The sequence below is a fragment of the Vanrija pseudolonga genome, chromosome 6 (genome assembly GCF_020906515.1).
Source record: "Vanrija pseudolonga chromosome 6, complete sequence".
Lineage (NCBI taxonomy): Eukaryota > Fungi > Basidiomycota > Tremellomycetes > Trichosporonales > Trichosporonaceae > Vanrija > Vanrija pseudolonga.
The window spans coordinates 831,788-859,550 of record NC_085854.1 but is presented as its reverse complement, the minus strand read 5'-3'; the positions used below and the strand labels follow the sequence as shown (position 1 = coordinate 859,550).

At 63.6% G+C, this 27,763-nt stretch overlaps 11 protein-coding genes across 11 annotated transcripts; 5 read left to right on the top strand and 6 right to left on the bottom strand.

Moving 5' to 3' along the window:
- Positions 1–3: 3 nt before the first annotated feature.
- Positions 4–2,755, top strand: atnN_1 (Aspercryptin biosynthesis cluster-specific transcription regulator atnN; the record flags this gene model as incomplete). Its single annotated transcript, XM_062774646.1, has 4 exons — positions 4–447; positions 494–2,089; positions 2,149–2,554; positions 2,593–2,755. 4 exons carry the CDS (start codon positions 4–6, stop codon positions 2,718–2,720), a joined length of 2,574 nt encoding a protein of 857 aa, XP_062630630.1. The 3' UTR covers positions 2,721–2,755.
- A 50-nt stretch (positions 2,756–2,805) lies between these two features.
- LOC62_06G008124 (uncharacterized protein) lies at positions 2,806–3,839 on the bottom strand (the record flags this gene model as incomplete). The annotated part of the gene is made up of 3 exons (XM_062774645.1): positions 3,647–3,839; positions 3,254–3,581; positions 2,806–3,218 (listed from the first exon to the last, which is right to left on the bottom strand). Exons 1-3 carry the CDS (start codon positions 3,779–3,781, stop codon positions 2,806–2,808), a joined length of 876 nt encoding a protein of 291 aa, XP_062630629.1. The 5' UTR covers positions 3,782–3,839.
- A 455-nt stretch (positions 3,840–4,294) lies between these two features.
- CAF17 (Putative transferase CAF17, mitochondrial) lies at positions 4,295–5,798 on the bottom strand (the record flags this gene model as incomplete). Its single annotated transcript, XM_062774644.1, has 4 exons — positions 4,295–4,827; positions 4,919–5,062; positions 5,103–5,487; positions 5,535–5,798. 4 exons carry the CDS (start codon positions 5,796–5,798, stop codon positions 4,331–4,333), a joined length of 1,290 nt encoding a protein of 429 aa, XP_062630628.1. The 3' UTR covers positions 4,295–4,330.
- Positions 5,799–6,009: 211 nt separating this feature from the next.
- its3 (Phosphatidylinositol 4-phosphate 5-kinase its3) lies at positions 6,010–9,836 on the top strand. The gene is made up of 2 exons (XM_062774643.1): positions 6,010–6,630; positions 6,719–9,836. The coding sequence occupies exons 1-2, from the start codon at positions 6,570–6,572 to the stop codon at positions 9,652–9,654; spliced, it is 2,997 nt and encodes a 998-aa protein (XP_062630627.1). The 5' UTR covers positions 6,010–6,569; the 3' UTR covers positions 9,655–9,836.
- Positions 9,837–9,986: 150 nt separating this feature from the next.
- LOC62_06G008120 (uncharacterized protein) lies at positions 9,987–12,045 on the bottom strand. The gene is made up of 3 exons (XM_062774642.1): positions 11,598–12,045; positions 10,465–11,509; positions 9,987–10,415 (listed from the first exon to the last, which is right to left on the bottom strand). Exons 1-3 carry the CDS (start codon positions 11,910–11,912, stop codon positions 10,081–10,083), a joined length of 1,695 nt encoding a protein of 564 aa, XP_062630626.1. The 5' UTR covers positions 11,913–12,045; the 3' UTR covers positions 9,987–10,080.
- A 246-nt stretch (positions 12,046–12,291) lies between these two features.
- Positions 12,292–15,250, top strand: cds1 (Serine/threonine-protein kinase cds1). The gene is made up of 8 exons (XM_062774641.1): positions 12,292–12,887; positions 12,925–13,187; positions 13,224–13,411; positions 13,446–13,605; positions 13,656–13,776; positions 13,820–13,875; positions 13,911–14,161; positions 14,199–15,250. The coding sequence occupies exons 1-8, from the start codon at positions 12,776–12,778 to the stop codon at positions 15,202–15,204; spliced, it is 2,157 nt and encodes a 718-aa protein (XP_062630625.1). The 5' UTR covers positions 12,292–12,775; the 3' UTR covers positions 15,205–15,250.
- Positions 15,251–15,615: 365 nt separating this feature from the next.
- DIP5_7 (Dicarboxylic amino acid permease) lies at positions 15,616–17,813 on the bottom strand. The gene is made up of 4 exons (XM_062774640.1): positions 17,498–17,813; positions 17,382–17,430; positions 17,057–17,251; positions 15,616–16,973 (listed from the first exon to the last, which is right to left on the bottom strand). Exons 1-4 carry the CDS (start codon positions 17,624–17,626, stop codon positions 15,673–15,675), a joined length of 1,674 nt encoding a protein of 557 aa, XP_062630624.1. The 5' UTR covers positions 17,627–17,813; the 3' UTR covers positions 15,616–15,672.
- A 1,734-nt stretch (positions 17,814–19,547) lies between these two features.
- Positions 19,548–21,191, top strand: RKM4 (Ribosomal lysine N-methyltransferase 4). The gene is made up of 3 exons (XM_062774639.1): positions 19,548–19,946; positions 19,988–20,397; positions 20,438–21,191. The coding sequence occupies exons 1-3, from the start codon at positions 19,556–19,558 to the stop codon at positions 21,074–21,076; spliced, it is 1,440 nt and encodes a 479-aa protein (XP_062630623.1). The 5' UTR covers positions 19,548–19,555; the 3' UTR covers positions 21,077–21,191.
- An 81-nt stretch (positions 21,192–21,272) lies between these two features.
- Positions 21,273–22,882, bottom strand: SET5 (putative protein lysine methyltransferase SET5; the record flags this gene model as incomplete). Its single annotated transcript, XM_062774638.1, has 3 exons — positions 22,436–22,882; positions 22,020–22,400; positions 21,273–21,972 (listed from the first exon to the last, which is right to left on the bottom strand). The coding sequence occupies exons 1-3, from the start codon at positions 22,822–22,824 to the stop codon at positions 21,273–21,275; spliced, it is 1,470 nt and encodes a 489-aa protein (XP_062630622.1). The 5' UTR covers positions 22,825–22,882.
- Positions 22,883–23,073: 191 nt separating this feature from the next.
- sec18 (Vesicular-fusion protein sec18) lies at positions 23,074–25,794 on the top strand. Its single transcript, XM_062774637.1, has 3 exons — positions 23,074–23,479; positions 23,516–23,641; positions 23,687–25,794. Exons 1-3 carry the CDS (start codon positions 23,079–23,081, stop codon positions 25,731–25,733), a joined length of 2,574 nt encoding a protein of 857 aa, XP_062630621.1. The 5' UTR covers positions 23,074–23,078; the 3' UTR covers positions 25,734–25,794.
- SLD (Delta 8-(E)-sphingolipid desaturase) lies at positions 25,764–27,545 on the bottom strand (the record flags this gene model as incomplete). Its single annotated transcript, XM_062774636.1, has 2 exons — positions 25,764–26,693; positions 26,753–27,545. 2 exons carry the CDS (start codon positions 27,543–27,545, stop codon positions 25,822–25,824), a joined length of 1,665 nt encoding a protein of 554 aa, XP_062630620.1. The 3' UTR covers positions 25,764–25,821.
- Positions 27,546–27,763: the final 218 nt, after the last annotated feature.

Genomic DNA, 27,763 nt, shown 5'->3' with positions numbered 1-27,763 from the left:
ACAATGGGCAGAGAATCATCTGCAGCCGCCTCGTCGTCGTCGTCGTCCACGGCACCCACGCAGCCGGCGGCACCACCGCCAGCCGCCAACAACAACAGCAGCACGCTGCAGGCCCAAGCGCTGCTCGACCTCGCGCGGCTGCGGCCCGACGAGCTAGCAGCCGCGGTCGCGGCCGCCTCGGCATCCTCGGGCTCCAATCTGAGCCCCGACCTCGTTCGGCTGTCCGATATTGTGACCCACGCGACCATGGTGCTTTCGCAGCCATCAGCCCAAGCCTCGAGCTCGTCCTCGTCTTCTGGCGCCGGCGGAGGCCCGAGCGGACCAAAGAAATACACACGCTCACGACGCGGCTGCCTCACCTGCCGCAGCCGCAAGGTCAAGTGCGATGAAGTCCGGCCCCGCTGCCTCCGCTGCGCGGGCATGGGACGCGAGGTAAGTGGCAGTGGCGTGCTCGGCGCCGCCGTCATTCGCCGTGGTGCTCACGCCCCCCCAGTGCCAATGGGACAAGGACGACAAAGCGGGCAACAAGGGCAGCGAGCCACGACAAGCGAGCCAGGGCGGCCGCGCGGCGCGGCGCAAGCAGTCTGACAAGCCGGCAGACAGCGTGAGCCCGCCCTTGAAGGCGAGCGCGAGCACCAGCACATCCGGGAGCACAGGCACGACGAACGGCAACCCGCTGGCGCGGACCGACTCGGGGGCGAGCACGACGAGCCCGACCGGCCCGTCGACCGGCGGCGCGAGCGAGGCCGCCGTCGCGGACGGGCTGTCGCAGGCGCTCGCAGAGGACCCGGCGCTGACGGCCGCGCTGGCCGAGCTGGTCGCGCTCGCGCCGACGCTGCGCGAGCACCTGCCTGCTGCTGGCGCTGCCTCGGCGCCGTTCGCGAGCGGCACCCTCGCGGCCGACTTTGCCGCGTGGCCTGGGGCGGCGCTCACGCTGCCCATCCAGCCGAGCCCCGCGCACTCGCCGCGCAGGGCGAGCGCCGACGACGAGCGTGCGGTACGCGGCGGCGGCGGCGGCGGCGCGGCGAGCCCGCGCTGGGACGACTTCTTGGCCGCGACCAGCCCGTTTCCCTGGGTCCCGGGACAGAACGAGGGAGGAGATAAGGCCGTCGCCCCGGCTCGGGATGCCGACGCGATGGACGTCGAGGACGTGGTCGAGCTCGCGAGGACAACAGATACCGATCGCCGCGGCAATATCCAGCTGTCCGAGGTCGCTGCTGCCCAGTCCATGTCGGCAATGCCGCTGCCCACTGCCGCGGCCGGTGATGCCAATCTCTCGCTTACGCTGGGCCAGATTGCAGCGCGGCGACGGACCAACCCAACGGGCAGCGGCACGCCGGCAGCGCACAGCGGCGGGCGGCCGTCAAATCCAGCGACGTTCGAGCTCGTCGCCGGCCCGCATGCGCCGCTGGACCCATTCATGCACGCGTTCCCGACTGCGTCGGCGCGCAACCTGTTCAAGCACTACGTCGACAGCACGTCGAGCATCGTGACGGCCATGGGGCGGATCAAGCCGGGGCAAAACCCGTTCCTTGCCGTCTCGCTGCCACTCGTGCTGTCCGACACGAGCTCGCCGGCGTGTGCGGCGCTCCGGTTCTCCCTGCTCACCACGTCGGCGGTGCACATCCTCCACCTGCGCGGCGGGCAGGCGCGTGACGTCGCCGAGCTGTGCGACCGGCTCAAGCGCCTCGCGATCGGCTACACTGTCATGTCGCAGGCGAGCGAGAATGCCGAGGACGCGGATCTTGTGCTCGCCGCGTGCTGTATCCTCACTACGCGCGACGTGCTCAACGCCGACACGACATGGCGCAACAACTTTGACTTTGCGATTTCCTGTGTCCGCCGTCGCGGTGGCCCAGAGCAGCTCCTCGCTCGCGACCCGACGAGCTTCACCAAGCGCTTTGTGCTCGAGCAGCTTGCGACCCACGAGGTGTTCTCGTGCTTTACGACTGGCAGCGAGCCGACGCTGCTGATTCCCAACTCGGCGTGGTGGTTCGACATTGAGCGCAGCTCGCGTACCGGCTGGGAATGGGAGAGTGTCGAGAACCAGTTTGGTATCTCGCGGGGTATGGTCGAGGTGGTCGCAAGGGTGAGTGAGCTGAAGTGCTATCGCATGTTGCCAGCAGCTGGCTAATACAACACCCCCAGATATGCGCACTCTGCGCCCGCAAGAATCGCCTGGGGCCGGGCGCATCGCTCGACGACCCCGACCTCGCGCCGGTCGCCTCGTATCTGCGTACCGAGGCCGAGGCCATCATCTCCGAGCTGGACCTGTTCGGTGTCGCGCTGCGGTCGCTGCCGTTCCACCAGCGCGTCCAGCTCGGAGACCACATCTACCGCATGGCCATGAGCCTGCACCTCATGACCGACGTGCTGGGCCTGCCAGCCGAGCACCCGCGCGTGCGCGCGCTCGTGCCCGCCGCGCTCGAGCTGTGCTCCGAGATCTCGATGCAGCCCGTCATGCTGGTCTGGCCGCTCATGTTCATCTCACGCGCGTCGACCAAGGACGAGCGCGAGTGGATGCAGAGCCTGCTCAAGACGTACGCCGGCGAATGTGAGTGTTGCTTCACGCTGTGGCAAAGCTGACGGCAGACTGCCGCGATCTGCAGACGGCCGACGAGCTCATCCACGAGCTGTGGCGGAGGCAAGACGCGGGCGAGGCGCCCGCAAGCTGGCACGAGCTGATGCAGGACACGGGGAAGAGCGTGTTGTTGATTTAGGGAGCGCTGGGAATTAATATTATGCCACGCCCGGCCTGTACAGTAATGCAGTAATGAATGTACAATGTACTAGTCTATCTCCTACCTACAACTCGCGCACGCCGCGCTCGACGCGCTCGCCGGGCGCGGCCTCGGGCTCCTCGTGCACGGCAGACCCGAGGGCGCGCGCGAGCCGCGCGACAGCGCCGTCGAGCACGCCGCGCTCCACGGCCAGGCGCTTGGCCAGCGCCTGCCGGTCGACGGCCGCGATGCGCTCGCGCAGGTCCTCTGCCACAGCGGGCTGGGCGGGGCTCTGCGCCGGCTTCCCCTCGGCGAAGAGGGGGCGGGCGAAGGCCCAAGCGCGCGACGCGGCGACGGTGCGCACGACTTGCGTCAGCGTCTCGACGCCGTCGTCTCCGCCTTCCCCTGCCACCTCAGCCTCTAGCGCAGAGCGCAGCGCCTCAAGAATGGGGTAATGCAGCGCGACACCCGTAGACGCGAGAAGCGGCGCGAGGGAGTCTATCGTCAGCCAGCTCACCCACTCTCTCACCCACCTCTTGTCTTGCCTCCCGCAGACAAGGCTTGAGCCGACGCGAGCGCGAGGCCGACATTCGTCCCCCAGTGTCCCTTTGCGGCCGCCGCAAACTCAACGCACGCGGCGTCGTCTCTCGCGGCGACGGCTGCGGCTAAAGCGGTGCCGAGGAGCTCGCGGGGCAGGCCCGACAAGGCTTTAGCGCCAGCAGCGGCGCGCACGGCGGCGAGTGCCGCGGCTGCTGACACGCGGTCGCGGTCGACGACGAGCGCGCGCGTCGCGATGTACTCTACCTTCTGGCGGTCGGCCTTGGCCTTTGCTGGGTCTGAGGGGCCCGCGGCGTTGAACCACTGCGGGGGGTGTTAGGTTCTTTGCAGGGGAAGGAGGGAAGGGAAGTGGGGAGAGGAAGACGCACCCCCCGCTCGGTGTACGCGTGCTCTGGCTTATACTCGGTCTTGGAGCGCTCCACTGCCTTGGCGATGCGCAGCGCACGCGCGTCGGCGCGCGCGGCGGCCGCGGCGTCGGGCTCTGCTGGCTCGGTGCTGGACATTGTGGTGCGGGAAGGCAGTTGGCAGTTTGAACTTTTAGGTGGCGAGGTGGAGGTGGGGTGAGGGGGTGGGTGATATCCATCAGGCTTAGTTGCGCTATTCAGTCCTAATCGGGTTTGGGCCGATTACAAAAGAATGTGTGTTGGGATCGGCGATCGGTTTGTCCCCGCGGCACTCTGCCTCCCGCTCGCTGCGCTCGCGGTTGCAAAAACCACGACACCCAGGATTCCCATGTGGTCCCCCACCATGGTACTAACTAGGCGGTACTCAGCTTGACTTCGCAGATCGGACGGGATGCGGTATTTTCTGAGTCCTATGGCCGTGGATATTAGATGCGTTTTGGAGCGTACTTGAACGTGCCGATGGGGGATGGTCGCGTGAGTGCACAGACACGGCCCCATGCCACACACTGATCGACAGTTTGTGTGCATGCTGATGTGCGCCAACGTGCGCCGCGCCCATCACGCCCATCACCGGTCATCACGCTTCCAACCCACGCCCCACACCCCAGCAATGACAAGTGATGCATATGCTTGCTTCTGATCCATGCTCTACTCTTCCTCCTCCTCAGCCGCCTCCTCGCGCGGCGGCGGCAGGTTGGCCAGAGCCTCGGCATAAGCCTCGCCCTTGCCGACCCACACGCCCCAGCGTGTCCCGCCAATCTCGGCCGTCAATGTGCCCTTTGCGCCCGAGGCCCAGTCGGCAACAGTGCCGTCGGCGGCGCCATCGGCCCACCACGCCCGGTCGGCAAACTCGAGCCGGATGAGCGCGACGCCGACGGCCGTCGAGTCGCCGTGCAGCGCGAGCAGCTTGCCAGCCGACCGCGGCTTCTTCGACGCCGAGTCGGACGACGGCGTGAATGTAATGTCCACGCCCTGCGCGCCGCCGCGTGACGGGCCCGACGTCGAGCCCTCAGCGACGGAGCTGAGCGCCGCCGAGCCCGAGAGAGGGAACAGCCGCACGGGGAGGATACGCTTGCGGGTCGCGCCAGTGTGGTACGTCCTCACGGTGAGCTCCTGGCCGACGTAACAGCCCTTGCGGACGTCGACTGGGGTGTGGTCAGTACCGTGACTTCGACGACTTTGCCGGGTCCCCCCTTGGCCCTTGGCCCTCGGACCAGCTCCGGCCGGCCAACTCACCTCCACCATGAATGTCCATGTCCGTCTCGAGCGGCAGCGCGACGCCCGGCACGACCTCTGCCGGCCCCTCGGGTACGCCGAGCACCATGCGCCGGAGGTTGTACTCGTCCGTCGTGGCCGTGTCGTAGTTTGAGAACAGCGACACTGGTTGAGTCAGCACTAGACCCGAAAATACCGCCCTCACGCTTCTCGCCCTTGGGCACAATGACATGGCGACCTAGCCCTGCCGCGCCCCAGCCCGCACGGAGGTCCCAGCAACCCTGCTCCTTCTCTCCGAGGCCGAGGGGCGCCGGCTCGCCAGACCACGTCCACAAGCGCTCGGCCGCGCCCGCGTTACCGTACCGCCAGGTGGCCGCGGGGGCGTTGGTGTCGGCGCCGGCGCCGCCCCACGCCGCGTAGACGTCCCATTCGGCCGTGACGTCGCGAATGCGCACCTTGGAGCGCAGGCGGAACGGCTTGAGGTACTTGTCCAGAGGTGCTGGGTGGTCTGGACCGGGGACGTGCGAGACGAGGTAGCGGTTCGTCTTGGGGTCGATCGGGATGACAAACGCGGGGTGCAGCACTCGGCCCTGGGGGATTAGCAGGCGCAAGAGAGAGATATGCAGATCGATCTCACCGAGGCGTTCAAGAATCCAGTGTAGCCGCCCTTGAGCGTGTCAACATTCTTGCACAGCAGGCCGTTGAGGAACTTTGGGGCGTCGGGCCCGGCAATCTCGATGACGGATCGTTCGGGCTGTGGTGCTGCTCGTGGTGTTGACGGCCCGGCGGTAGAGGAAGCGCGCGTGAAGCGTGCTGCTGCTGCTGTTGCTGCTGCTGTACGAGCTGTTGACGCTGTGCGTGTCGCGTGTGTTGCGCGAGTTGCGCCGTGTCTGAGAAGCATTGTTGCTGGTTGCTGTGTGAGATTTCAAGAGAGCCGAAAGTAGGTTAGAGCCTATTAGAGTGGAGGTGAAATGTCACGGCCGTGACTTTTGTAATGCGCCAGAGTGACTGCGCGATTAGCCCTATAGCCCTGCCCTGGCCGCCCGCGTGTCTAAACCCCTTTTGGGCCCTTTGGCGCGTACCTTCACCGCCGCCAAGTTGCTCGTTTTGCTCTCACTCGTTTACTCGTTTCTCCATCAACACGACACATCCATTCTTTTAAAACATCTCTCTCGTCTCTCGTTTGCATCATCATCGCGCAACGCATCATCACCAAGACATCCAAAACCTACCGACCGACCCCCACGCGCTATCCACTTTGTGTTGGAATCCTGTCCGTCGGCCAAGGAGACTAAATAGCGTGCCCACCCCCCGGGGGCACCACTGGAGCGCGCTCCCTTGTTAGCCCGGCCCCCGAGCTAGGGGTTGCTTCCTCCCCGACCAATTCCTCAACCCGCACTGCAGCACTGCGCTGCTTTCAACGACAAGACAGCCTAATACCATCGACCGACCGAGAGAGACATAACCCCTCCCCCGCTGTCACCTCTTCCTCTCTTCTCCCCTTCTCTCACTGCATACTGCGCATTGTTGCCAGCGCGCTCGACGACGACCACAGCGCCAGCCGCACGCAACACACACCGCACAGCAGACCCGTGTCCGCATCGCTACCAGCGCGCGTTGATCGCCCCAAACACACCGCAGACACTGCAATATCACGCATCCGCCTAATCCAATGGCTGCCGTTCCCATTGCTGTGCCAGGCGTAAACGGCGACCGTCCTTCATTTGGATCTGGTGAGTCCAGGTTGCGCATCTCTCTTCCCACATCACACACACACATATCTCGCAAGTCGAACGCGCCACCACTGACACGAACCAACAGGCACCGCCTCGCCCCCGCGTGTCAACCCATATCACTACGTTGCGTACCCGAACAACAGTGACGACCTTCTCCCGCCACTCCCACCTCACTTGGAACGGCTAGCCAACGGCGAGGGCGGGACCGACGACGAGCAGGACTCGGACACGTCGGACGAAGAGGACGACGAGGACGACGTACAGTTTGTCGGTGAGCGCGCTGCAAGTCCTCCCACCACACCATTGCCGCCGACTTCGGCAAAGAGTGAGAACGGGCCTCCTTCTGCATACCGCCCAGACCAGAGCCCCAACGGCGCGTCGAAGCGTATCATGAAGAAGGTTAGCAGCGTGTTCCGCCGCGGCGACCAGGTTGGCGTCGAAGCCGCCTCGCCAGAAGCCAACACGCCCAAGGGCGTGGCTGCGGCTGCGGCTGCGGGCGGCGTCCCTCGCGGCGTATCGCCGGGCGCACTGCGCATGCAGGGCCCACCACCTAGCCCCCCGCTCAGTGATGCCGATGACGACGAGGTCGCCAGCATTGCCGTCACTGAAGCAACCATGGACGTTCCAGGGTTTGTTGCTCATGGCGAGGAGCACAACCTCGCCATGGAGACCAGTGAGTCGCGCGCCCCTCTTCAACTCTTCAGCCACCCCCGATCTGCAACTCCAGAGCAATATACTGAGCCCCCAACTGGGACCCACGCAGCAACACCAACGTTTGCAAACGGCAAGTCGGTCGCACCACTGGACAACGGACAGGCTCCCTCAGAATTCGAGAAGCCGTCGGCACCATTCCTCGGCGTTCAGGTCCCTCGCAGAGTTTCCAATGGCTCGACGTCGAGCCATCGCGCCGGCTCGCTTTCGATGGTGCGCAGCGGTCGACTGGCACCCCAGAGGAACGAGCGCGGCAATGTGTCGCCTGAACGGCAACCCGTTCACAAGATGCGACCAGGAGTTCAGCCTGGCGTATCCTCGGGTCCTCCCTCAGAAGCGTCCTTCTCTACGGCAGTCATTTACCAGGACGAGGGAGTCATGACGACGCAGCAGGTGCCAAGACGACACGCCTCCAACCTGTCGTTATCCAACCTGCCACCACCTCGCATCGACACGTCGTTCAACTCGTACTCAGCATCATCATCGCCCAACTCGATCAACGGGCAGCATGGTCATCTCAGCCACCCCGGTATCCAGCGCCGCAACACCAACCCCACGACACCATCACCGGGTCTGCCCATGGGCGGCGCCAACCTCCAGCACAGCATCTCGGCCAGCGCCCACGCGCCTGCGGCTCCGATGGACGACTTCAACCTACCCGGAGACAGTCTGGCTCAGAACATTCTTGCCCAGACTGAGATTGTCCGCCGCGAGCGTCTGGAGCGCCGCCGTCAGAAGCAGAGGAGTTTGCTTCTCGAGACTGAGCAGGCCGCGCAGCTCGCCGAGACTGAGGCCGAGCTCGCGCGCGCTGGCTCGCACCACCGCCACCACCACCACCACCGCAAGGAGACAGACGAGACCAAGGTTCTGGTTGGCAACCTCGTCGGCGAGGGCCACCGCAACTACGTCCTCATGTACAACATGCTCACGGGCATCCGCGTGGCCGTCTCCCGTTGCCAGGCCAAGATCAGGCGTCCACTGGTCGAAGACGACTACCTCGCGTCGCACAAGTACTCGTTCGACATGCTCGGTAATGAGTTGACGCCATCTGCCAAGTACGACTTCAAGTTCAAGGACTACGCACCCTGGGTGTTCCGGGAGCTGCGTGACGACCACTTTCATCTCGACCCTGCCGATTACCTCTTGTCCCTGACAGCCAAGTACATCTTGTCTGAGCTTGGCTCCCCTGGCAAGTCTGGTTCCTTCTTCTACTACTCTCGCGACTACCGGTTCATCATCAAGACCATCCCCCACCATGAGCACGCCTTCCTCCGGTCTATTCTTAAGGATTACCACGAGCACGTGCGCACCAACCCCCACACGTTGCTGTCTCGCTTCTATGGTCTCCACCGTGTCAAGATGCCTCGTGGCCGCAAGATCCACTTCGTCATCATGAACAACCTCTTCCCGCCACACAAGGACATTCACGAGACATACGACCTCAAGGGTTCCGCATGGGGCCGTGAGACGTCGGCCGAGAAGCTCGCGGCCAACCCCAAGACTGTTCTCAAGGACAAGAACTGGGTCAACCGTGGACGTACTCTCGAGCTCGGCCCGGAGAAGCGCGCGCTCTTCACCGAGCAGCTTCGTCGGGACATGGAGTTCCTCCGAAGGATCAACGTCATGGACTACTCGCTTCTCGTTGGTATCCACAACGTCGAGCGTGGTAACCGCGACAACCTTCGTGAGAACACCTTGGCCTTCTTCCAGCCCGAGGCTCCTGTCAAGCGCAAGCCTTCGAGCGTCAAGCACCACGCCGAGGCCAATACCATGCGTCGCGCAGTCGCCCGTGCCGACCCGAAACGTCTCCTCGATGCGTCGCAGCTCCCGTCGGACGGCTCGGAAGACCGTCGCCACTTCCTCTTCTACCAGGATGATGGCGGTTTGCGCGCCACCGACGAGCAGAACAGGCCGATGGACATTATCTACTACCTCGGTGTCATCGACATTTGCACGCCGTACAACACGAAGAAGTGCATCGAGCACGCGTGGAAGAGCATGACCGAGAACCCCGTCACCATCTCGTGTGTCGAGCCCAACACGTATGGCCAGCGTTTCCTCAACTTCCTGATGTCGGTCGAGCGTAACGGAGACATGTCGCTCCGCCCGCAGGGTCTCGAGCCTCCGCAGGGCGAGAAGAACCAGGTCACCGCAGTTGGCTGCGACCACGACCCACCTGGAGTCGAGAAGCTCATCCCTCGGGTGTACACTTCCGAGCACATGACGGACCAGGAGAAGGCTGCCGCGGCGGTCGCCGAGGCCATTGCGCCTGTCCACCGCGCGATCGTGGGCCACCTCAAGGCCGAGTAAGCGTGCCGCAAAATGCGTCTTGCCTGCGAGCAAGACATTGTACGAAACTATTAGAGACGAGCCCGGCGAGGCAAAGAAGCAGAGGCTGAGAGAAGAGATTGCAGTTGTTAGTTGTTTGGGGCCTTTGTTACATTCATCCACCGCCGTTTGTATACACCTTGTTCGTACCTTTGCAATGCAGCATTGTCATGAAACTGGCGCGGGAGGGAGGAGAGGGAGGGGGGGAGTGGGGGGGGAGAGGGAGGGGAGAGGGAGGGCAGAGGGAGGGGAGAGGGAGGGGAGTGGCAGGTGAGAGGGAGGGGACCGGGAGAGACTCTGCAACGCCCACCCGGTACAATACTTAATACATCTGCAAACAAATGATATGGAACAATATCTACAGCAGCTGCCTGCGGCTGGAATGAAGAAAAAGTGTTCAGTGGCTGGCTACTCCCAGTCCGAGTCGTCATCGTCCTCGGTGGCCGTCGCCGTCCGCGGGTCCGACACGACGTCAAAGCTCTCCTCCGAGTCGCGAGGCGAGGTGCCGGCCGACGACTTGGACGCGGGGGCGGCGGGCACAACGGCGGCGGGCACGGCGGCCTTGGCGGCAACGGGCGTGTCCGCCGCCGCAGCAGCAGCAGCAGCGGGCGTCTTGGCGCCCTTGTCGGTCGGCGTGGCGCTCTCGGGGCGCGCGGGCTTCTCCTTCTCGGACGCCTTGGACTCGTCGTCGTCGTCCTCGTCGTCCCAGTTGAAGTCGTCGTTGGACTCCTGCTCCTGCGAGGCTGCGTACGTTAGCGGTCGGATTGTGGCGCCTTTGGTGGCTCGACTCACCCTGCAGCAGCAGCTTGCGCTTCGTGTCGGCCGCCTCGATCATGTCCCGGTGGAAGAGGTACCTCTGCCAGAACTGCTCGTCGGCAAGCACCTCGGGCACGAGGGCCATGCGGATAGCGCGGACGTGGACCTCCTCGGCCTCGCGGCCCGCCGTCTGCGCCGTCGGCCAGCTGTCCCTGACCCAGTTGGCGAACTCGTCGCGTCTCTCCTGCGTCTCTGCCTCGCCAGCAGGGTCGACCATGAGCAGGTCCTTGTCCTCGCGGAGACGGCGGAGGAGCGCCTCCTTGCGCGAGCCGGCGATCGCGGCCGAGGACAGGCTCGCGCGCGGGGTGCGGCTCTCCGTCTCGGTCGTCGGCGAGCTTGTCGAGAACGAGTAGAAGTCGCCGCCGTCCCATCCGCCCATGGAGACAAAGGTCTGGCCTTCTTCCGGCGGCGCGACGAGCTTGACGTTCTCCTCGACCCACTGCTCGGCGTCCTTGACCCACGTCTCACCCTTGGTCTGCACGTCCTTGACGAGCTCGCCGCCCTTTGTCTGCACGTCCTTGACCAGCGCTCCGCCCTTCTTGAGGTACTCCTCTGCGAGCTTCTCTGCCTGCTGGAACGAAAGGGTGAGGTTTTCTCTCGCGCTGGAGAGATGCAGGTTCTCGGCGAGCTTGGCGCGCAGCGCCGCCGGGTCGGCGAGTGCGGGGTTCGCCTTGGCCGCCGCGAGCGTGTTGTTGATTGTCGTCTGGAAAGTCGACTGGAACTGCGTAGTGGACGTCGAGAGGCGGTCAAGGATGGCTGTCGTGCGGGTGGGAGAGGAGGGCGCGTCGACCTCCTTGCCCTTGCCCTTGTCCTTGACGGCGGCCTCGGCCTCGCGCTGTGCGCGCTCGACCTCAGCCTTGATCCGCTTCTTCTCGGCCTCTTCGGCCTGCTCAGCCTCCCACTCGGCCTCGTCCTTTGCCACAATCTCCACCTTGGTATTGGACAGCTGCTTGGCCTCTTCTTGCAGCTGCCCGATCGTCTTCTCGGCGTCCTCTTTCAGCGTCGTGTAGGTGGACCACGACTGAAGCGGTCAGCGATGTGCGTGCCCTGCACGCCGGCGAACCGAGCAACGTCGTTCCCCTGCCCGGCCCCGGCCCATCGCTACCCACCTTCTTCTTCAGACCGCCCCAAAAGCTCCCAAGGCCCTTCATGACCTGTCCGACCTCCTCCTCCAGGGACCCGGAATAGAGCCCATTCAGCGGGGTACGTGGCGCAGCGCCTTCCGCCGGTCGGATCGTGTCCGCGGATGAGCGCGCAGCGGTGGTGGCCGCGTCACCACCGTCCGTCGCCGGCGCAGCATCAGTCGCAGCGGCGGCATCGGCAGGCTTGGCCGCCGCTGCGGCGTCGGCCGTGGGGCCCGGAGTCGCCTCCCGAGTAGGAGGCTGCGTCTTGTCCGACATTGTGAGGGCTGGCGCCTGCTCCATGCGTGTGGGTTGGTGTGTATGGGCTAGGGTTGTCCAGTCTGGCTGGCGTTCAGGCGTCCTGCGCTTGTGTGATGGGACTGATTGACTCGCGTTCGAGGTGGGCGATGCAGAGTAGACGGACGATGATGTCGTGAGAGCCAGGTCTTGGATCGTCACTGCGACGGGTCGCAACGTCCTGGCTCTATCGCGACCCCGACGGGATCAAATGTCCACCCGTTGCCACCCAAGTTGACTCGAGGACTAGCGTGGGAAACTAGTGATTATGTAAGAGATCTCCCCTCCCCAAAGTCCAGACGCGTCCTGGCGGGCATCTGAAGCCTGAAGCCACTGACGGACAACCAGCCCAGCCCAACAACAACACACCCAGGCAACACGGCCATCTCGAGTAGACTCATCCTCAACTCCATAAAAAACGAGCTTGCTGGCTAAAAAGGACAGGCAACTTGCTCTGCACCGCGCATCTTCATTCACGACCCGCCACGCGCCGTGTGTCTGTGCCTGTGAACAACTTTGCGGCACTCTCGCACACCTCTGGCGTCGATCGTAGGGCCGAGCAGTGTGGACGTGAGCGAGCACGGTTCCGAGACGCGCGACACGACCGCCGCGCAGCGACCGTTGGTCTCGACCTTGTCCATTTCACCTTCACACACTGGCTTCACACTTTGGCACAACCTCCATCACCCTCTTCCTTTTTGCATTCATGAACTTCACGACATACAATCATAGAGAGAGAGACTCGACGACGCCCCCAGGCCAAACGACACCCTCCATCACCCCCCTCCCAGCCCCCTTCACCCTCGACACGGTCACCCACTCCACACCTCACCTCATCATCATCACCCCTCCTTTCATCCCTCCTCAACATGGCAGACTCTGCCCCGTTCGAGCTGGAACCAACCCAGCTCTCTCAGCCCTACTCGCAGCAGCCGGCCAGCCAGTTTGCCAACTCGCAGGTCGACCCACGACGAAAGTACTGTGAGTTTATGGCCCCAAAGGCCATGCTGACGCCCAGGGGCGGTCCTTATCCCAACAAACTCGAAGCATGCCATCTTGAAGCTGCCCTGGTCCAAGCCGAGCATCCAGGTCGGGCGCGGAGGACCTCCTGTGCCAAATGACGTCGTGCTCAGAGAGAAGCGCGTCTCAAACTCGCACTGCCGCTTCTTCCTCGGAACTCCGAACGGACTGAAGGACGAAGCGTCCGTCAACAGCTTTAGGAATAGCGACGAGGACCCACCCGTGTGGGTCGTAGACTTGGGCAGCAGTAACGGGACATTTGTAGGTCCACCGAAGCGCTCCTCGCTGACCTGGCAGGTGAACGGCACAAAGGTGACGAAGCGGCACTTGGTCTCTGGGGACGAGATTTCGCTGGGCCACGAGTCGGCAGCGACCAACCACGAAGTCCGCTACATCTTCCGTTCTGTCGGTGGGAAAGGAGGCCGCAGGCAGCCCGCCGAGGAGAAGGTCGGCGCGGTGTACGAGCGCTACGAGATGCTGTCTGAGTGAGTAGGCCCTGTGATGCGGCGCTAATGTCAGTCTGGGGAAGGGAACCTTTGCGACGGTGAAGATGGCCGTAGACATTGAGAGCGGTGATCGGCGAGCGATCAAGCAGATCACCAAGCACCGCTTTCAGCACAACCCCAAGACGCTCAAGCTGTTCCAGCGCGAGATCGATATCTGCCAGCAGCTCACCCATGTGCGTCGAGCTACTTAACGCGGCGGTACTTCGTAGCTGACACACCTCAGGAGAACATCTGTCGTCTGATTGAGTGGTACGAGGACCCACAACACATCCACCTGGTCCTGGAGTTCGTTGACGGCGGCGACCTTCTCGACTACATTATGAACTGGGACGGCGATGGTCTCCGTGAGTCCCTACTTTTGATTCAGAGCAGACTGACGTTATGCAGCGGAGAAGGAGGTCCAGGAGTTGACGTCACAAATCTGCCAGGCCATGGCGTACTGCGTGAGTAGGATCGCAGAGCGGATCTGACAATGCAGCATGAGAATGGCGTGACGCATCGCGACCTGAAGCCAGAGAACATTCTCCTTACCAAGGGGACCGAATCGCAGGAGAGGATGATCAAGATCGCCGACTTTGGTCTGGCCAAGATGGTCGACCAGGGAACGATGCTCAAGTCAATGGTCGGCACGCCCCAATACCTCGCTCCCGAGGTTGTCATGCAGACCAAGCAGAAGCCGGGATACGAGAGTGTGGTCGACTCGTGGTCTGTGGGGATCATCGTCTACAGGTGGGTTGAGGCCTTCAACTTGTGCTAACCCACACAGCATGCTCACGAAGGCATTACCATTCGACGACGACGAGAAGCTCACATTGGAGCAGCGGATCAGGTCACGACACAGCGTTGATTTTGACCGCCAGCCGCTTTACACACACAAGGTGTCTGAGGCTGGCATCGACTTCATCGCGAGGCTGCTTGACAGCGAGCCAACGACCCGTATGACCATGGAAGAGGCCTTGAGACACCAATGGCTGCTCGGCGCGCCGCTCAAGGAGTCACCGCCGTCCCAGACTCTTGGAGGCGACTCGGAGTGGAACATCAAGTCATTTGACACGTTCGACGACTCTGACTCTGACATTGAGCCGTACAACGGCCTCGACGACGACGCCAGTTCGGCTGGTGGTCGCAACCGTGGCATGACTGCGTCGATGACCAACTTTGGTGGCGATAGCGAGAGAGAGGGCAACTCGGACGAGAGCTTTTCGCAGCCCATGGCGGACATGCACCTCGACACTCCGAACCAGAAGTCGACTGCTCGCAGCCGCTTAGGACAGGAATTGAAGGCGGATGTCGATGTCTTGCCTACACCCCCAACGACCGGGACACCTACGGCACCACCGTCTATCAGCGCCGGTATGGATGTGGACCCATCATCCCCTGCATCAAAGATGGACGTCGACGGTTCGGGGAGAAACGCCACGCCAGTTCCAAGGACGCCAGGGGGACTTGTGCGACGAGCCGGGACAGCCAAGGCACCACCCAAGCGCAAGCAAGATGATGCGGTTGGCTCGGGCATGTTCAGCTCGGGCAGCTTATCGCCACCGCCACCAGAGGTCCCGGAGGCGCCAGCACAGCGCGAACGCGAGACGACTCCTCGCGCAGCTGCTGCGGGGGGATCTCGCCGCTTAACCCGAGCCCAGACGGCCAAGGCTGCTGCGGAGGCCTCACCGCACACGCGGGCGAAGTCGAAGGCCAACGTGGCGACGCCGGTCCAGGACGACACTTCGCCAGCAAAGCGATCGCGCGCAAGGAAGTCTATGCGTCTGGGATAGGAGAAGGGTGCGTTGGAAGATTGAAACCATGGAAAGTGTGGAAGGCAGTGGTCATTGCATGTCAGAGTAGCTTGTATAGCACGTCAGGCAGGGCAAGGCGTCTGGTATGTGCTGGATGCATGGTGCTCTGTGTGACGGGAGTTTGGCTGCATGGAGGAGGGAGGGGAGCCAGGAGGGGGAAGGGACCACGCTCAGCCGCCACTATGCATGTGCCGCATGGTCACTCCGCCAACGAGTGGGCATTGCCTGGGTGTGGCCAGACACGAGATTGCTCAGTGCCAAGGAGGTGTCCCAAAGAGAACAGACGGAATCTTGGCATGGCTACGAGGGGGACGAGATATGGTGAGCTCAGAGTGGCACTTCGCTGTGTGGCAGTCGGCACCGCGAGTCGTCAGTTGGCAGCCAGAGCAGCAGACATTAACAACGGTGCATGGTGCATGACTACAAGACTTTTTAAACCTCGGACACCTAGTGGTACGACTGGTACTGCTGCGCGTGGGCAGTGTACATGCCAGCGTTGGGGTTGTGGGCAATGTCGTAGCGGGTGCCCTTGAGGGCCTCGGGGGGACCGTTGCTGAGGTCGACCTGGTTGGGGTCGACCATCTTTGTGCGCTTGATGAGCTTCCACGCGATCCAGGCGATAAAGACGACCGGGAGGGTGACGTAGGCGGCGAAGAAGTCGGACACGTTGAACTTTGGCATGAAGGTCTTGAAGCCGTTGAGGAGGAGGACGAGGGTGAAGAAGATGGTGCAGGCCCAGGCGACGTAGGGCTGCCACCAGGAGCGGAGGGTGAACTTCTTCCTGTCGAGGCCCTGGACATCGACGGCCTTCTTGAAGCCAATGTAGCAGATGCAGATGAAGATCCACGAGAGGAGCGACGAGAGGGCCGAGAGGTTGGAGAGCCAGTCGAAGGCCTGCGCCGAGCCGTCGGACACGGAGAGGAAGGCGAGGCAGCCGAAGGCGAGGCCGACGAGCACACCGGCGTAGGGGACACCCTGCTTGGAGGTGATGAGGAAGAAGGAGGGCATGGAGCGCTGGCGGGCGAGCGCGACAAAGGTGCGCGACAGGGCGTAGACCTGCTCGTTGGCGGCGGACAGCGCCGAGGTGATGACAACGGCGTTGATGATGTGGGGGAGGACCTTGACGCCGGTCTGCTGGCACATGATGACGAAGGGGGACGCGGCGGCCGTGCCTGAGCCGGTCTTCTGCGCGGACAGGAGCAGGGGCGAGTACTGCGACACGGTAAGGCCGATCATGAGCATCGAGAGCATGTAGATGCCGACGACACGGTAGAAGATTGCGCGGATGGCCTTGCGCATGCTCTGGCGGGGGTTGTGGGCCTCGCCGGCGACGAGACCGATCGACTCGATGTTACCGTACGAGAAGGCGGCCTTGGTGAGCACTGCCCAGAAGCCGAGGAAGCGGGACAGGCTGACGTTCTTGACCGTCTTGAAGTGGTCGTTGAAGGGCTCGTCGCGCCAGTACCGGCCGCCAATGAACTCGTGCTTGGGGGGCACGCCTCCGACGTCGACGATCAGGCCGAAGATGACGAGGCCGACGAGCGTGATGAGCTTGAGGCACGAGAAGAAGAACTCGATCTCGCCGTAGAACTTGACCGCGAGGATGTTGGCCAGGATGGGCAGGAAGAGCACCGCCACGAGGTAGCCCGGCATGTGCTTCGGGTTGTGGTCCCAGTACGTGATCATGACTGCGATGGCCGAGAGCTCGGACGGGATCGACATGCCCTGCTGGAGGATGTAGTTGATGCCTGAGCGAGGCGCGTCAGCGCCGAGCTGGGTACTGGGCGGGCGGGTGGCAGAAAAGCCACACAAGCCACAGTCTGCTACTCACCGATAGCGAAGCCGACAGCCGGGTCGACATACTTGTTGCCCATCTCGATGAAGCCGCCAATGTTGGGCGCGTAGCACGTCATCTCGCCAAGGCAGTACATCATGAAGCCGACAAACAGGCCCATGACGGTGTATCCGAGGAAGGCGCCGACCGGTCCGCCGAGGGTGAGTGCGGAGCCGGAACCCAGGAATAGACCTGGCGGCGTCAGTGGCTGGTGGGGGCGGGCGGGGGTGGCTGATCTCGGCGAGTCGGCGAGCAAGCAAACTCGGTGCCGCTGAATCGCCGAGAATCATGTGCCCGCCGCGCACGCGCGCGGGCGACTCACCTGTGCCGATGGTGCCGGCGAGGGCAATCATCGAGACGACGCGGGGAGGCTAATCGTCAGCGCCGGGTCCGGGCAGCGGGGGTAACGGAGCCGCGCTAGGCGGCCGTTCCACTCACCAGGTCACGCTTGGTGCCGTGCTCGCCCTCGTGCGTGTCTGCCAGGTCATCGTGCACCTCGTCGGCGTTGTAGACCGCCACATGGGTCTCGTTCTCGAGGTTCTTCTCGTTCTTCTCAATGTCTGACATTGTGGGCGGGAAGGGGGGGAGGGGGGGGAAGGAAGGTGGGAGGTTCTAGGAAGGGCGATCGTTTGACTGAACGATGTAGTGGTGGTGGTGGTGGTGCTCGTGGCGTGGCGGGTCGCGGATCCGTCAACCAGTCAGTCAGTTGAGAGAAAGTGCCAACGAGGGAGGGAGCAGCTGAGCAACACCTTCTCCCCTGTCCTCGCTTTATACCCCGCTTCGACACGACACGCCCGCCGTGGAGCTGGGAGCCAGGAGCAGCAGTGACAATGCAGTGGGTCGATTCGATTGGCGATTCGTATCGTGTGCGGCTGCCGGCGGCTGGCCAGCAGCACCGCGGCATGGGAGCAGTGCCACTCCCGCTAACAGCTGGCACTATCGTCGCAGCGCAGTAGCAGCAGCATCGCCTGCGCGCCAGCGCCTGTACCTGCGCCAGCACACAGGCGTCGCGCACCCCCACCAACCCAGCCCACATGTATCAGCTGTTACCTACCTCTGCTTGCCCGCGCGGCGGCGTTGCAAATGCGAACCAACGCAACCGGAATGTGCGCTCGCTGGGAAGCACCGCGGTCGCTCCCTGCTCCTGATATCCGAGGCGAGCGGTGGTGGATTTACCGTCCGTCGTCCCAGGGACTTGGGCAGCGCGGGGACAAGCGAGGCCAGCAGCCAGCGATAGCCTGTGACCCTTACTTCACGTTGGCTTGCCACGGGCGACACGAGCACGACGACACAGAGGCTAAAAGCGGCATGGCGCGCTCGCTCGCTTCCGACGCCGCGGTGTGTGTCGTGTCGCTCGCTCGCTGCCTGCCTGTCCTCCCCTGTGTCTCGTCTCGTCTCACTCCTCCGTCTCGGACTGGCCGCCGATACAGGCAGCGCGACAAGCACGACGCTATCATGTGACACGCCAAAAATAGCCACACTGTCGATAGCCGCAGCCAACCACATGCTCCGCGCGGGTGGGGCGACCCACTAGTAGGCCCACTGCCCCACAGCCTCGACCGGGCTAGCGTGCGGGGTACTCTTTTGCAGCTGCCAATGCCTGCACGAGGAGACAAGCAGCAGAGGTATCAGCTGCATGCGCCGCGAATCCCGGATACAAAGCACGCCAGCTCACCCCACTGTGGGTGGGAGCCTGAGGTGGACGGGTTAGCTATCGCCGAGATACAGCGAGCGAGCGAGGAGGCGCGCGGGTCGGACCCACCGCGTGATCGTGTGGGGCACGGTGTCGAGCAAACGCGCAATGCTGTTCCGTCCGTGAGCGAGCACTGACTGGCTGACCGCGCCGTGACCGAGGTGAAGTGTCAGCTCAGGTGGGTGGGCGAACAGGTGGTCTGTCAGTCAGCTGCTCGGATCGGAGCCCCGCGGAACGAGCACCTGCTCGCCTATGGCCCCTCCCTCCCTGCCTATTCCTACGGAACCGCGCACCGACAAACGCGAACGGATGCGAAACGACGAGCTTAAACCGGAACGAGCGTTCGAAATGAGCTGCGGACCCGTTCGAAAATGAAGCACTCAAACATCGAATCGGGGGGCGCCACCGACGCAAGCGAGCGCGACGTACGCCGTAATGAGCAGATCTCTTGTCTCGCTTGGGTTTGTCGATCATCTGGGATCTGTATATAGCTGCCGCGCTGCCCCAGGTGTGCGATTGGGGGCATTGGGCGGTGACTGCTTCTGGGCCAGGCCTTGCTTGTCACACGAGCCAGAGATAGGCAAGCCCGTGTCAGACATGTTGCGTCAATGGGACACAGATAGATCGTCGGCGCGCCGTCTCCGTCAGTGGCAGTGAGGATCGTCGGGGCACGGTGGTTGGGGCCACGTGTCATCCGCATGGAAACCACGCCGCCGTGCCTGGGATTCAATGTCAACTTGCACCGAATTTTGTTTTGACTGAGATTCGCTGCCTTGTCCATCCTCCACTTCGACCCACCGACCATGACCGCCTTCGACCCCTCCGACCTCGTGAGCTCGTTCAAGGCCGCGGGGGCATGGTACAATGACGACGCCATGTCGCTGGCCCCGATCCCCAACATGGGCTGGGGGGCGGTCGCGCGCAAGCCCATCGCGGCCCACACGCCGCTGTTCCGCATCCCGCTCGACTACCTCCTCACGCCGTGGACCTCGTCGCTCAAGTCCCACCTCACCGATGCCGAGTGGGACGCGCTCGACGGCGGCTGGGCCCGCCTCATCCTCTGCATGATGTGGGAGGAGAGCCGCGCCGACTCCAAGTGGGGCGGATACCTGCGTAACATGCCGCGCGAGTTCGACTCGCCCATGTTCTGGGGGGAGGCGGACCGCGCCGAGCTGGCGGGCACGGACATTGAGAGTTGGTCGTTGAGGCACATGGCATTAGCTGACACCGCCCAGACAGGATAGGAAAATCCGACGCCGAGGCAGACTACCACGCCAAGCTTGCGCCCCTCCTTGCTGCCCGGGCCGACCTGTTCCCGGCCGGCTCGGAGCACTTCTCCCTCGACGCATACCACGTGCAGGGGTCGCGTATCCTCTCGCGGTCGTTCACCATCCCGATCTCGCGTGCAGGAGGGCCCATCACCGAGCCAGAAGAGGACGAGGACGGCGACGAGGACGAGGAAGAGGAAGTCGCAGTCATGGTGCCCATGGCGGACATGCTGAACGCCGCGTACGAGCGCGACAATGCACGCCTGTTCGCCGACGGCGAGGACGACGAGGACGAGGAAGGCGAAGGGGAGAAGCACGACTTTGGCGAGGGGTTCACCATGATCTCCACGCGGGATATCGCCGAGGGCGAGCAGATTGTGAGTACGATCGAGCCAGAGCGGCTGCTGACGATGGCAGTACAACACGTACGCTTCGCCGCCCAACTCGGAGCTCCTGAGGAAGTACGGGCACGTCGATATCCTCCCCTTACCAGAGGAGGTGACAGCGCTGCTCTCGCCCGAGGAGCTGGGTGACTGGGCGTTCGGCAACGCGGGCGACGAGGTCGAGATCCCCGGCACGCTGGTGGTTGAGGCGGCTGCGGCGCGGGGGATCAGCGACGCGGAAGCGCGAGTCGACTTCTGGCTCGACCAGGGCGGCGACGACACCTTCGGCCTCACCTACTCGCCAGATGGCAACCTCGAGCCCCCGCTCGTGCCGTTCATCCGGCTGCTCACGAGCGCCGAAGACTGGGAGCGCGCGCAGAAGAAGGGCAAGCTGCCCAAGTCGGTCGTCGACGCGCCCGTGCTCGACGTGCTCGAGGCCGTCGTGCGTGCCCGCGCAGCCAAGTACCCGCAGACCATTGCGGCCGACCTTGCCGTTGTGTCCGCCGACGGGCCGCTGAACGCGCGCAACGCGGCCGTCGTGCGCCTCGGCGAGAAGCGTATCCTTGCTGCTACGCTGCGTGTGGTGGAGCGCGAGCGAGAGCGGATAAAGGCCGAGGAGGGGAAGCGTAAAGCTGGTGGCAAGGAGGAGAGGGCTGCCAAGCGTAGAAAGTAGACATAGAGGGTAATGCAGGCTGGGCTGTCTGTGACGACGGAGCTCGGGACGAACACAGACACGTGTGTTGCACGCGCGCGTGTGTGCGTGCCCACACGCTAGGTGAAACTATGCATCAATGAGGGCCGTGGCCATGCTGAATGATGTGGTGTACAAAAAAACTGATCTACCTCTGTGAGCGCCCCCTCTGCAGGCGCTACAACATGTCGTCGACGGCGAGCTCGTCGACCTTGGCGGTTAACTCGTCCACGGCGCCGTCCTTGGCGGCCTTCTTCGCCTCGGCATGGTTGGCCATGGCCTTGGCGACGGCCTCGCGCGCCGTGGCCTTGCGCGCGGCCTCCTTCTCCTCCTCGATGCGCTCCTTCTCGCAGCGGACGCACTCGCACCAGAAGCCGTAGCCGTCGCGCAGGGCCTGGCGGCGCACGTCCCACGGGAGCGACTGGTCGACATACGAGATGGTACATTCGTCCCCCGGGTGGATGGTGCGGCGCGCGAGGATCGTGAGCTTGTTCGTGCCCCGCACGCCGGGCGGGTTACGCGCCGGCAGCTCGGCGGGCAGCTGCGCCTCCGTCGGCGCAACGTACCCCTTGGGCAGGTTGCGCACCATGACGTTCGGGTCGCACGAGTGGTTCAGGTGCGCGTGGACCGCGTACAGCCCGCCCGAGTCCTCCATGTTGATGTTGACGAGGCCGAGCAGCTCGAGGAACGACTCGTAGCTGAACCACCGGGCCTCCTCCTCGCTGCTCAGCGGCGTCACCTTGCGCCCCTTCGCCTTGGACTGGAGGAGCTGGGTGAAGCGCTTGTGCGCCTTGGACTCGGGCGGCGGGTTGAGCGCCGCGACGACGGCCGCGTGCCCGAGCTGCCACTGCCGCGTCGTAAAGTCCTTGCGCGTTGGCCTGTGCGTGCGTCAGCGCGGGTCGGGCGAGAGCGGCTCTTGACCCACCAGTCGGCCTTCTCGGCCTCGCGAGTCTCCATGTTGACGCGCGCAATGCTGCCCCACACACGCTTCTCGACGGCGTCAGCGGCGCCAGGCTCGCCCCATGCGCGCTCGCCACGCCAGCGCGCGACGATGCGCGCCACCACGTCGAGGCTGCGCCACTCGCGCGCCGTCACGAGGCTGTTGATCTCCTTCGCGGCGGGGTTGGCACCCTCGCACAGCAGCTCGTGGTGGCTTACGTGCGGGCGCGCGCGGGACAGACACAGCCGGTTGCAGAAGTGCGCGTCGGCACACGAGGGGCACGCGACGGCCATGGGCGGCACGGGGTCCCACTGCGTCAGGCAGTTGGCGCACAGGCGCCGCGCGGCCAGGTGTGGCTTGAAGCCGCTGCGCGTTAGTGATTATGCTGAACAGCAACTTACGGATCAGGACACGCGATCCACGGCTCCTCCTGCCACAGAACCTCGCCCGCCTGAATCTTGGCCTTGGCGACCACGCCCTTGCCCTTCGTCCCGCCGAACATCTTGGCCTTGACCTTGGGCGCCACGGCCGTAATGTCCAGTGTGGCGTCGAGGCCGGTCTGTGCGACGAGCTCGTTCTTCTTCGGCTTCGGGGCTGCTGTAGATGACGACGACGCGCCGTCGCCGGTCGCGCTGAGCGCCTTGCGGAACCGCTTCTCGCTCACGGCCCACCCGGGCCGGTCGATCTTGAGCTGTGCCCAGAGCTTGACGATGCCGAGCGCCGGGTGCGCCTCCCGCACGACCTTAACGGCGGCGACGAGCTCGTCGTCCGAGGGCGAAGTGGTCGCCATCGCGCGTGGTTTCTAGTAGGTTGTAGCGGGTTTGTTGTCGTCTTGAACTCGCCTTTCAGTCTGTCAGTCAGCATTCCCATCTCGATGCCGTTGCCATCTTTTTGCTCGATCGCCGCTGCCGCTCGAGTGCCGAACAATTTGATTCCGTCCGACCGCCGTCGTCACTGCCCCGGTGGAGGCCTCGCGGCACTGCACTGCACCTACATCAGCGACACGTCCATCTCATCTTGCTTCATCTCTTCCATTCACTCTCAATGTCGTTCTTCAAGCGTAACGATCCGAACGCCCCCGCAGCAAGGAGGACGGGCGATGCCGGCGGAAACCCGTCGCCGTACGGCCGCCTCCCGTCGGAGAACAACTCGTACTCGACGCCGTCGCCCCAGCCGCAGCAGTACAGCGGTGGCGGAGGGTACGGCCAGCCCGCGCCGAGCGGGTACGGCCAACCTCCCCCCCGCGACTATGGACAGGCTCCTCAGCCCCCTCCTCGCCAGCCCCAGCCGCAGCGCGGATACGACGACTACGGCGCCGGCCACCACGAGAAGCAGGGCGGGTACGAGAAGCCCGCCGCCGCACAGCCGTCGCGCGGATACCCCCAGCAGTCCCGGCAGCACCAGCCGCAGCAGAGCGGCGGTGGAGCAGCTGGAGCACCTCGAGTGTGAGTGGATATGTGTTGGCGGCTGCTGACGTCCAGGTTCGGCGTGGTCAACTGCCCCAGCGGCCCGCTGGCACTGACCAACAAGCTCGTGGTGAACGCGCAGGACTGGCCCCAGGACGTCGAATTCGTCATCCTCCGCAACCGCTACATCTTCTCCATTCTGTGAGTTTTGGCGATGCACGAGGTGCGTGAACTAACACGGCACAGCCGTGACCCCACAGGCACGATCCAGCAGCGCACGCTCGGGCCCTCGCAGGCCATGCGTAAGTGGATTGGCTTGTCGGCCGTCGGCGACTCGGTCGAGGCCGAAGCGTACAGGCCCGGCAACGGCGAGTGGGCTAGCCAGGTTGATCTTGAGGTCGGCCTCTTCAAGAAGCACCAGGCGGCTGCGGACCCCTTCGACTCTGAGGAGCTCGCCAAGTTCTTCACCCACACTTTCCAAAACCTCCCCCTCACCCCTCTCCAGACGCTTGTGTTCGACTACCGTGGATATGAACTCAAGGCCCTTGTTAGAAATGTCGCCACCCTCGACGGAAGGGAGGGCGCCGCGGGTATCATCATGGAGGGAACGGAGATTATCTGGCAGAAGGACCCTTCAAACCCCATCAAGCTCAAGAACACTTCCAACCGTGCGCCGACGCAGGCGATCCTGGCCCCCAACTTCAAGTTTGAGGACATGGGTATCGGAGGTCTGGACACCGAGTTCCAGTCCATCTTCCGTCGTGCCTTCGCCTCTCGTATCTTCCCCCCTGGCCTCGTTGAGAAGCTCGGCATTCAGCACGTCAAGGGTATCCTGCTCTACGGCCCTCCCGGTACCGGCAAGACGCTCATGGCCCGTCAGATCGGCAAGATGCTCAACGCTCGCGAGCCCAAGGTCGTCAACGGCCCCGAGATCCTCAACAAGTATGTCGGTGCAAGTGAAGAGAACATTCGAAAGCTCTTCGCCGACGCCGAGAAGGAGCAGAAGGAGAAGGGCGACGAGAGTGGCCTGCACATCATCATCTTTGACGAGCTCGACGCCATCTGCAAGCAGCGTGGCTCGACCAACAGCGGCACAGGTGTTGGCGACTCGGTTGTCAACCAGCTGCTGTCCAAGATGGACGGTGTGGATCAGCTCAACAACGTGCTGATCATCGGTATGACCAACCGTATGGACATGATCGACGAGGCCCTGCTGCGCCCTGGCCGTCTCGAGGTCCACATCGAGATTTCCCTCCCCGACGAGTCTGGTCGTCTCCAGATTCTCAACATTCACACCTCCAAGATGCGCAACAACGGTGTCATGGGTGACGATGTCAACCTGGAGGAGCTCGCGGCTCAGACCAAGAACTTCTCGGGTGCCGAGATTGGTGGTCTCGTCAAGTCAGCAACGTCATTCGCCTTCAACCGCCACGTCAAGGTTGGAACGGTGGCAGCGTTTGACGATGTCCAGAACCTCAAGATCACTCGTGCCGACTTTATGCACGCCCTCGATGAGGTGCAGCCCGCTTTCGGTGTCGCTGAGGAGGAGCTCTCCGAGGTGATCCCCCAGGGCATCATCCACTACTCCAAGAGCGTCGACGAGACACTCAAGGACGGTAGCCTGCTGGTCGAGCAGGTCAAGCACTCGGAGCGCACGCCTTTGGTATCAGCCCTTATCCACGGTCCGCCAGGCTCGGGCAAGACTGCCCTCGCAGCCCAGATTGCTCTGCTGTCCGAATTCCCGTTCATCAAGCTCATCTCGCCTGAGCAAGTCGTCGGCTACAGCGAGGCGTCCAAGATTGCCCACCTGCACAAGATCTTCACCGACGCGTACAAGTCTCCTCAGAGTGTGATTGTCGTCGACAGCCTCGAGCGTCTTCTCGACTGGAACCCTATCGGCCCTCGCTTCTCCAATGGTGTGCTTCAGGCGCTCGTTGTGCTCTTCGGAAAGCGCCCTCCAAAGGGTCGCCGCCTCTTGATCCTGGCCACGACGTCGAACCGGTCCATCCTGACCGAGATGGACGTCTTGTCCGCATTCAACACGGACATTGCCGTCTCGCCCATCGACTCGATCCAACAGGTCGAGAAGTGTGTGAGGGAGGTCAACATGTTTGCCGACGAGCGCGACCTGCACCGGTTCATGCAGCACCTCCAGGACGCACGATTCGGCCAGGACGGTCGACCAGAGTTTCAGATCGGCGTCAAGAAGCTGCTCACGCTCACCGAGATGGCGCGGCAGGACGCGGAGCCTTCGTACAAGCTGGCGTCGAGCATTGTGCGCGAGATTGTGTAGATGGTAGTCATTTTGTCCCATGTTTTGCGTGATGTATTTACATAGATACAGGAATCAAGAATCTAGTGTGTCTGTTTGGTATGGTTTTCTAGTTGAGTCGCTCTTTAATCTCCTTGTCTGCCACCTTTTTCAGGAGGGCGAGCTGGTCGGCCACGTCGCGCAGAGTCGCGAGGACCTGCTTGTTGCCGTGGAGCCAGCCGTACTCGAGGTACTTCAAGTCCTGGTCCTTGCAGAACTCCTTGACTAGCAGGCTTGCCTTGCGGAGGTTGTGACGGGGCAGGCGGGGGAAGAGGTGGTGCGTGACCTGGAGGTGGAGGCCGCCGTGGATGTACTCAATGTCCTCTGAGCAGATGACGTCCATGGTGGTGCGGAGCTGGCGCGAAGGGAACGACTCTGCGGGGCCGAGGTCCTCTGTCGAGCAGGCAAAGTGGGAGAGCACGATCTGGACGTGGACGGGCGACGCGCAGATGTGCGAGACGAGCAGGTAGCCGAGGGCCATCTGCCAGCTGCTCTGGGAGCGGAGGAGCGCGCCAAACCACACCCAGTAGAAGGTCATGCCGGCGAGCTCGTACTTCCAGAACGCGTCGTGCTTGGGCTTGGGGCCCAAGATGTAGATGTAGCTCATGGCGTAGAGGTTGAAGCGGGCGAGCGAGAGTACAATGTAGTAGAGCTTGTGCTGGAACTGCAGCAAAAAGCGGCTCGGCGCGTCAAACCACATGACCTTCTTGTAGTACGTCGACCAGAGGGAGCCGAAGAACTCCTTCGAGATGGCGAAGAACGGGATGTGCTGGATGTCGGGGTCGTGCTCCGGGTGGTTGGTCACCAGGTGGTGGATGTCGTGGTTGTCGCACCACCACGAGGCAGACAGCCCGCCGATCCAGTCGGCGAGCGTCATGGCGATCACGCGGTCCCACCACCAGTCGCCCGTCACTCCGCAGTGTCCGGCATCGTGCACCAGGACTGGGCATGAGTCAGCTCTCTCTCTCCTCTTCTCTCATTCAACTCTCTCCACACCCCACCCAACTCACAAGTCAACTGCTGCCAGAAGAAGCCGAGGAATGCCGCGCTGGCCATCTGCCCGACCCACCCGTCAGAGAGGTACCACAGCGCCGCCGCGCAGGTCGCGAGCACGCCGTAGCGCGCAATGTCTTCGCCGTAGCCCGCGAGCGAGTCGGGCGGGTTGAATAGCCCGGCGTCGGTGACGCGGGCCTTGAGCTCGTGGTACGCCTTTGAGCGGGCGTACTCTTTGGCCGCGTCGACGCGCTTGTCGGCCTCCGGCTCGAGCTGCTGCGGGGTGAGGATGACGACCTCGACGCCGCCCTCTTTCGGGGACGCGGGGTGGAGCACGCCGCGCGCGAGGCGGACGTTGCCCTCGCGCGCCCAGTGGCCCTTGACGCCGTCGGGGTGCTGCACGAGGCCGAGCGCGATCGGCGGCGTGAGCGGCGCCCAGCCCGTAACGGGGTCGAGGACCACGCGCCCGACGGCATACTTGGCCATGTAGGCCAGCGTCTGGTCCGAGTGGTACGCGGCGATCTCGTCCCCGCCGTCCCGGCCCACAAAGTGCAGCAGCGCGAGCGCGCCGCCCGGGTGGTTCGCCATCCACGAGGTCACGTTGAGCACCACGTCGCGCCGGAGGACGAGCGCCTGCCCGAGCGCGATGCGCGCCGCGATGTCGTCGCGCGTGAGGGTCGGGAGCTCGCGCTTCGGCTTGGCCGTAGCCTTGGACGCGGACGCGGACGCGGGCGCGTCGGGGGTGCCGAGGGCGGCGGGCGCGGCTGGCGCCGCAGCGGCGTCGATCTGCACACCGGTCATGGTTACGAGTGCCGACGAGTCGTATGTGGAATGTAAAGGCCAGTTACGGTCGTCGTTGGCGTCGACGTCGCGTCGTGCGATTTCTCGTCCATCTTGTCCCGTTTCATGGCGCGAAATGACGACGTGGATCCATGGTGGAAACAAAATTCCGGGGGCCCGCACGTCGGGCGCGTGGCGAGATCCAGGCTGACACAGTTTACTAAGGCCGGACGCGTGGT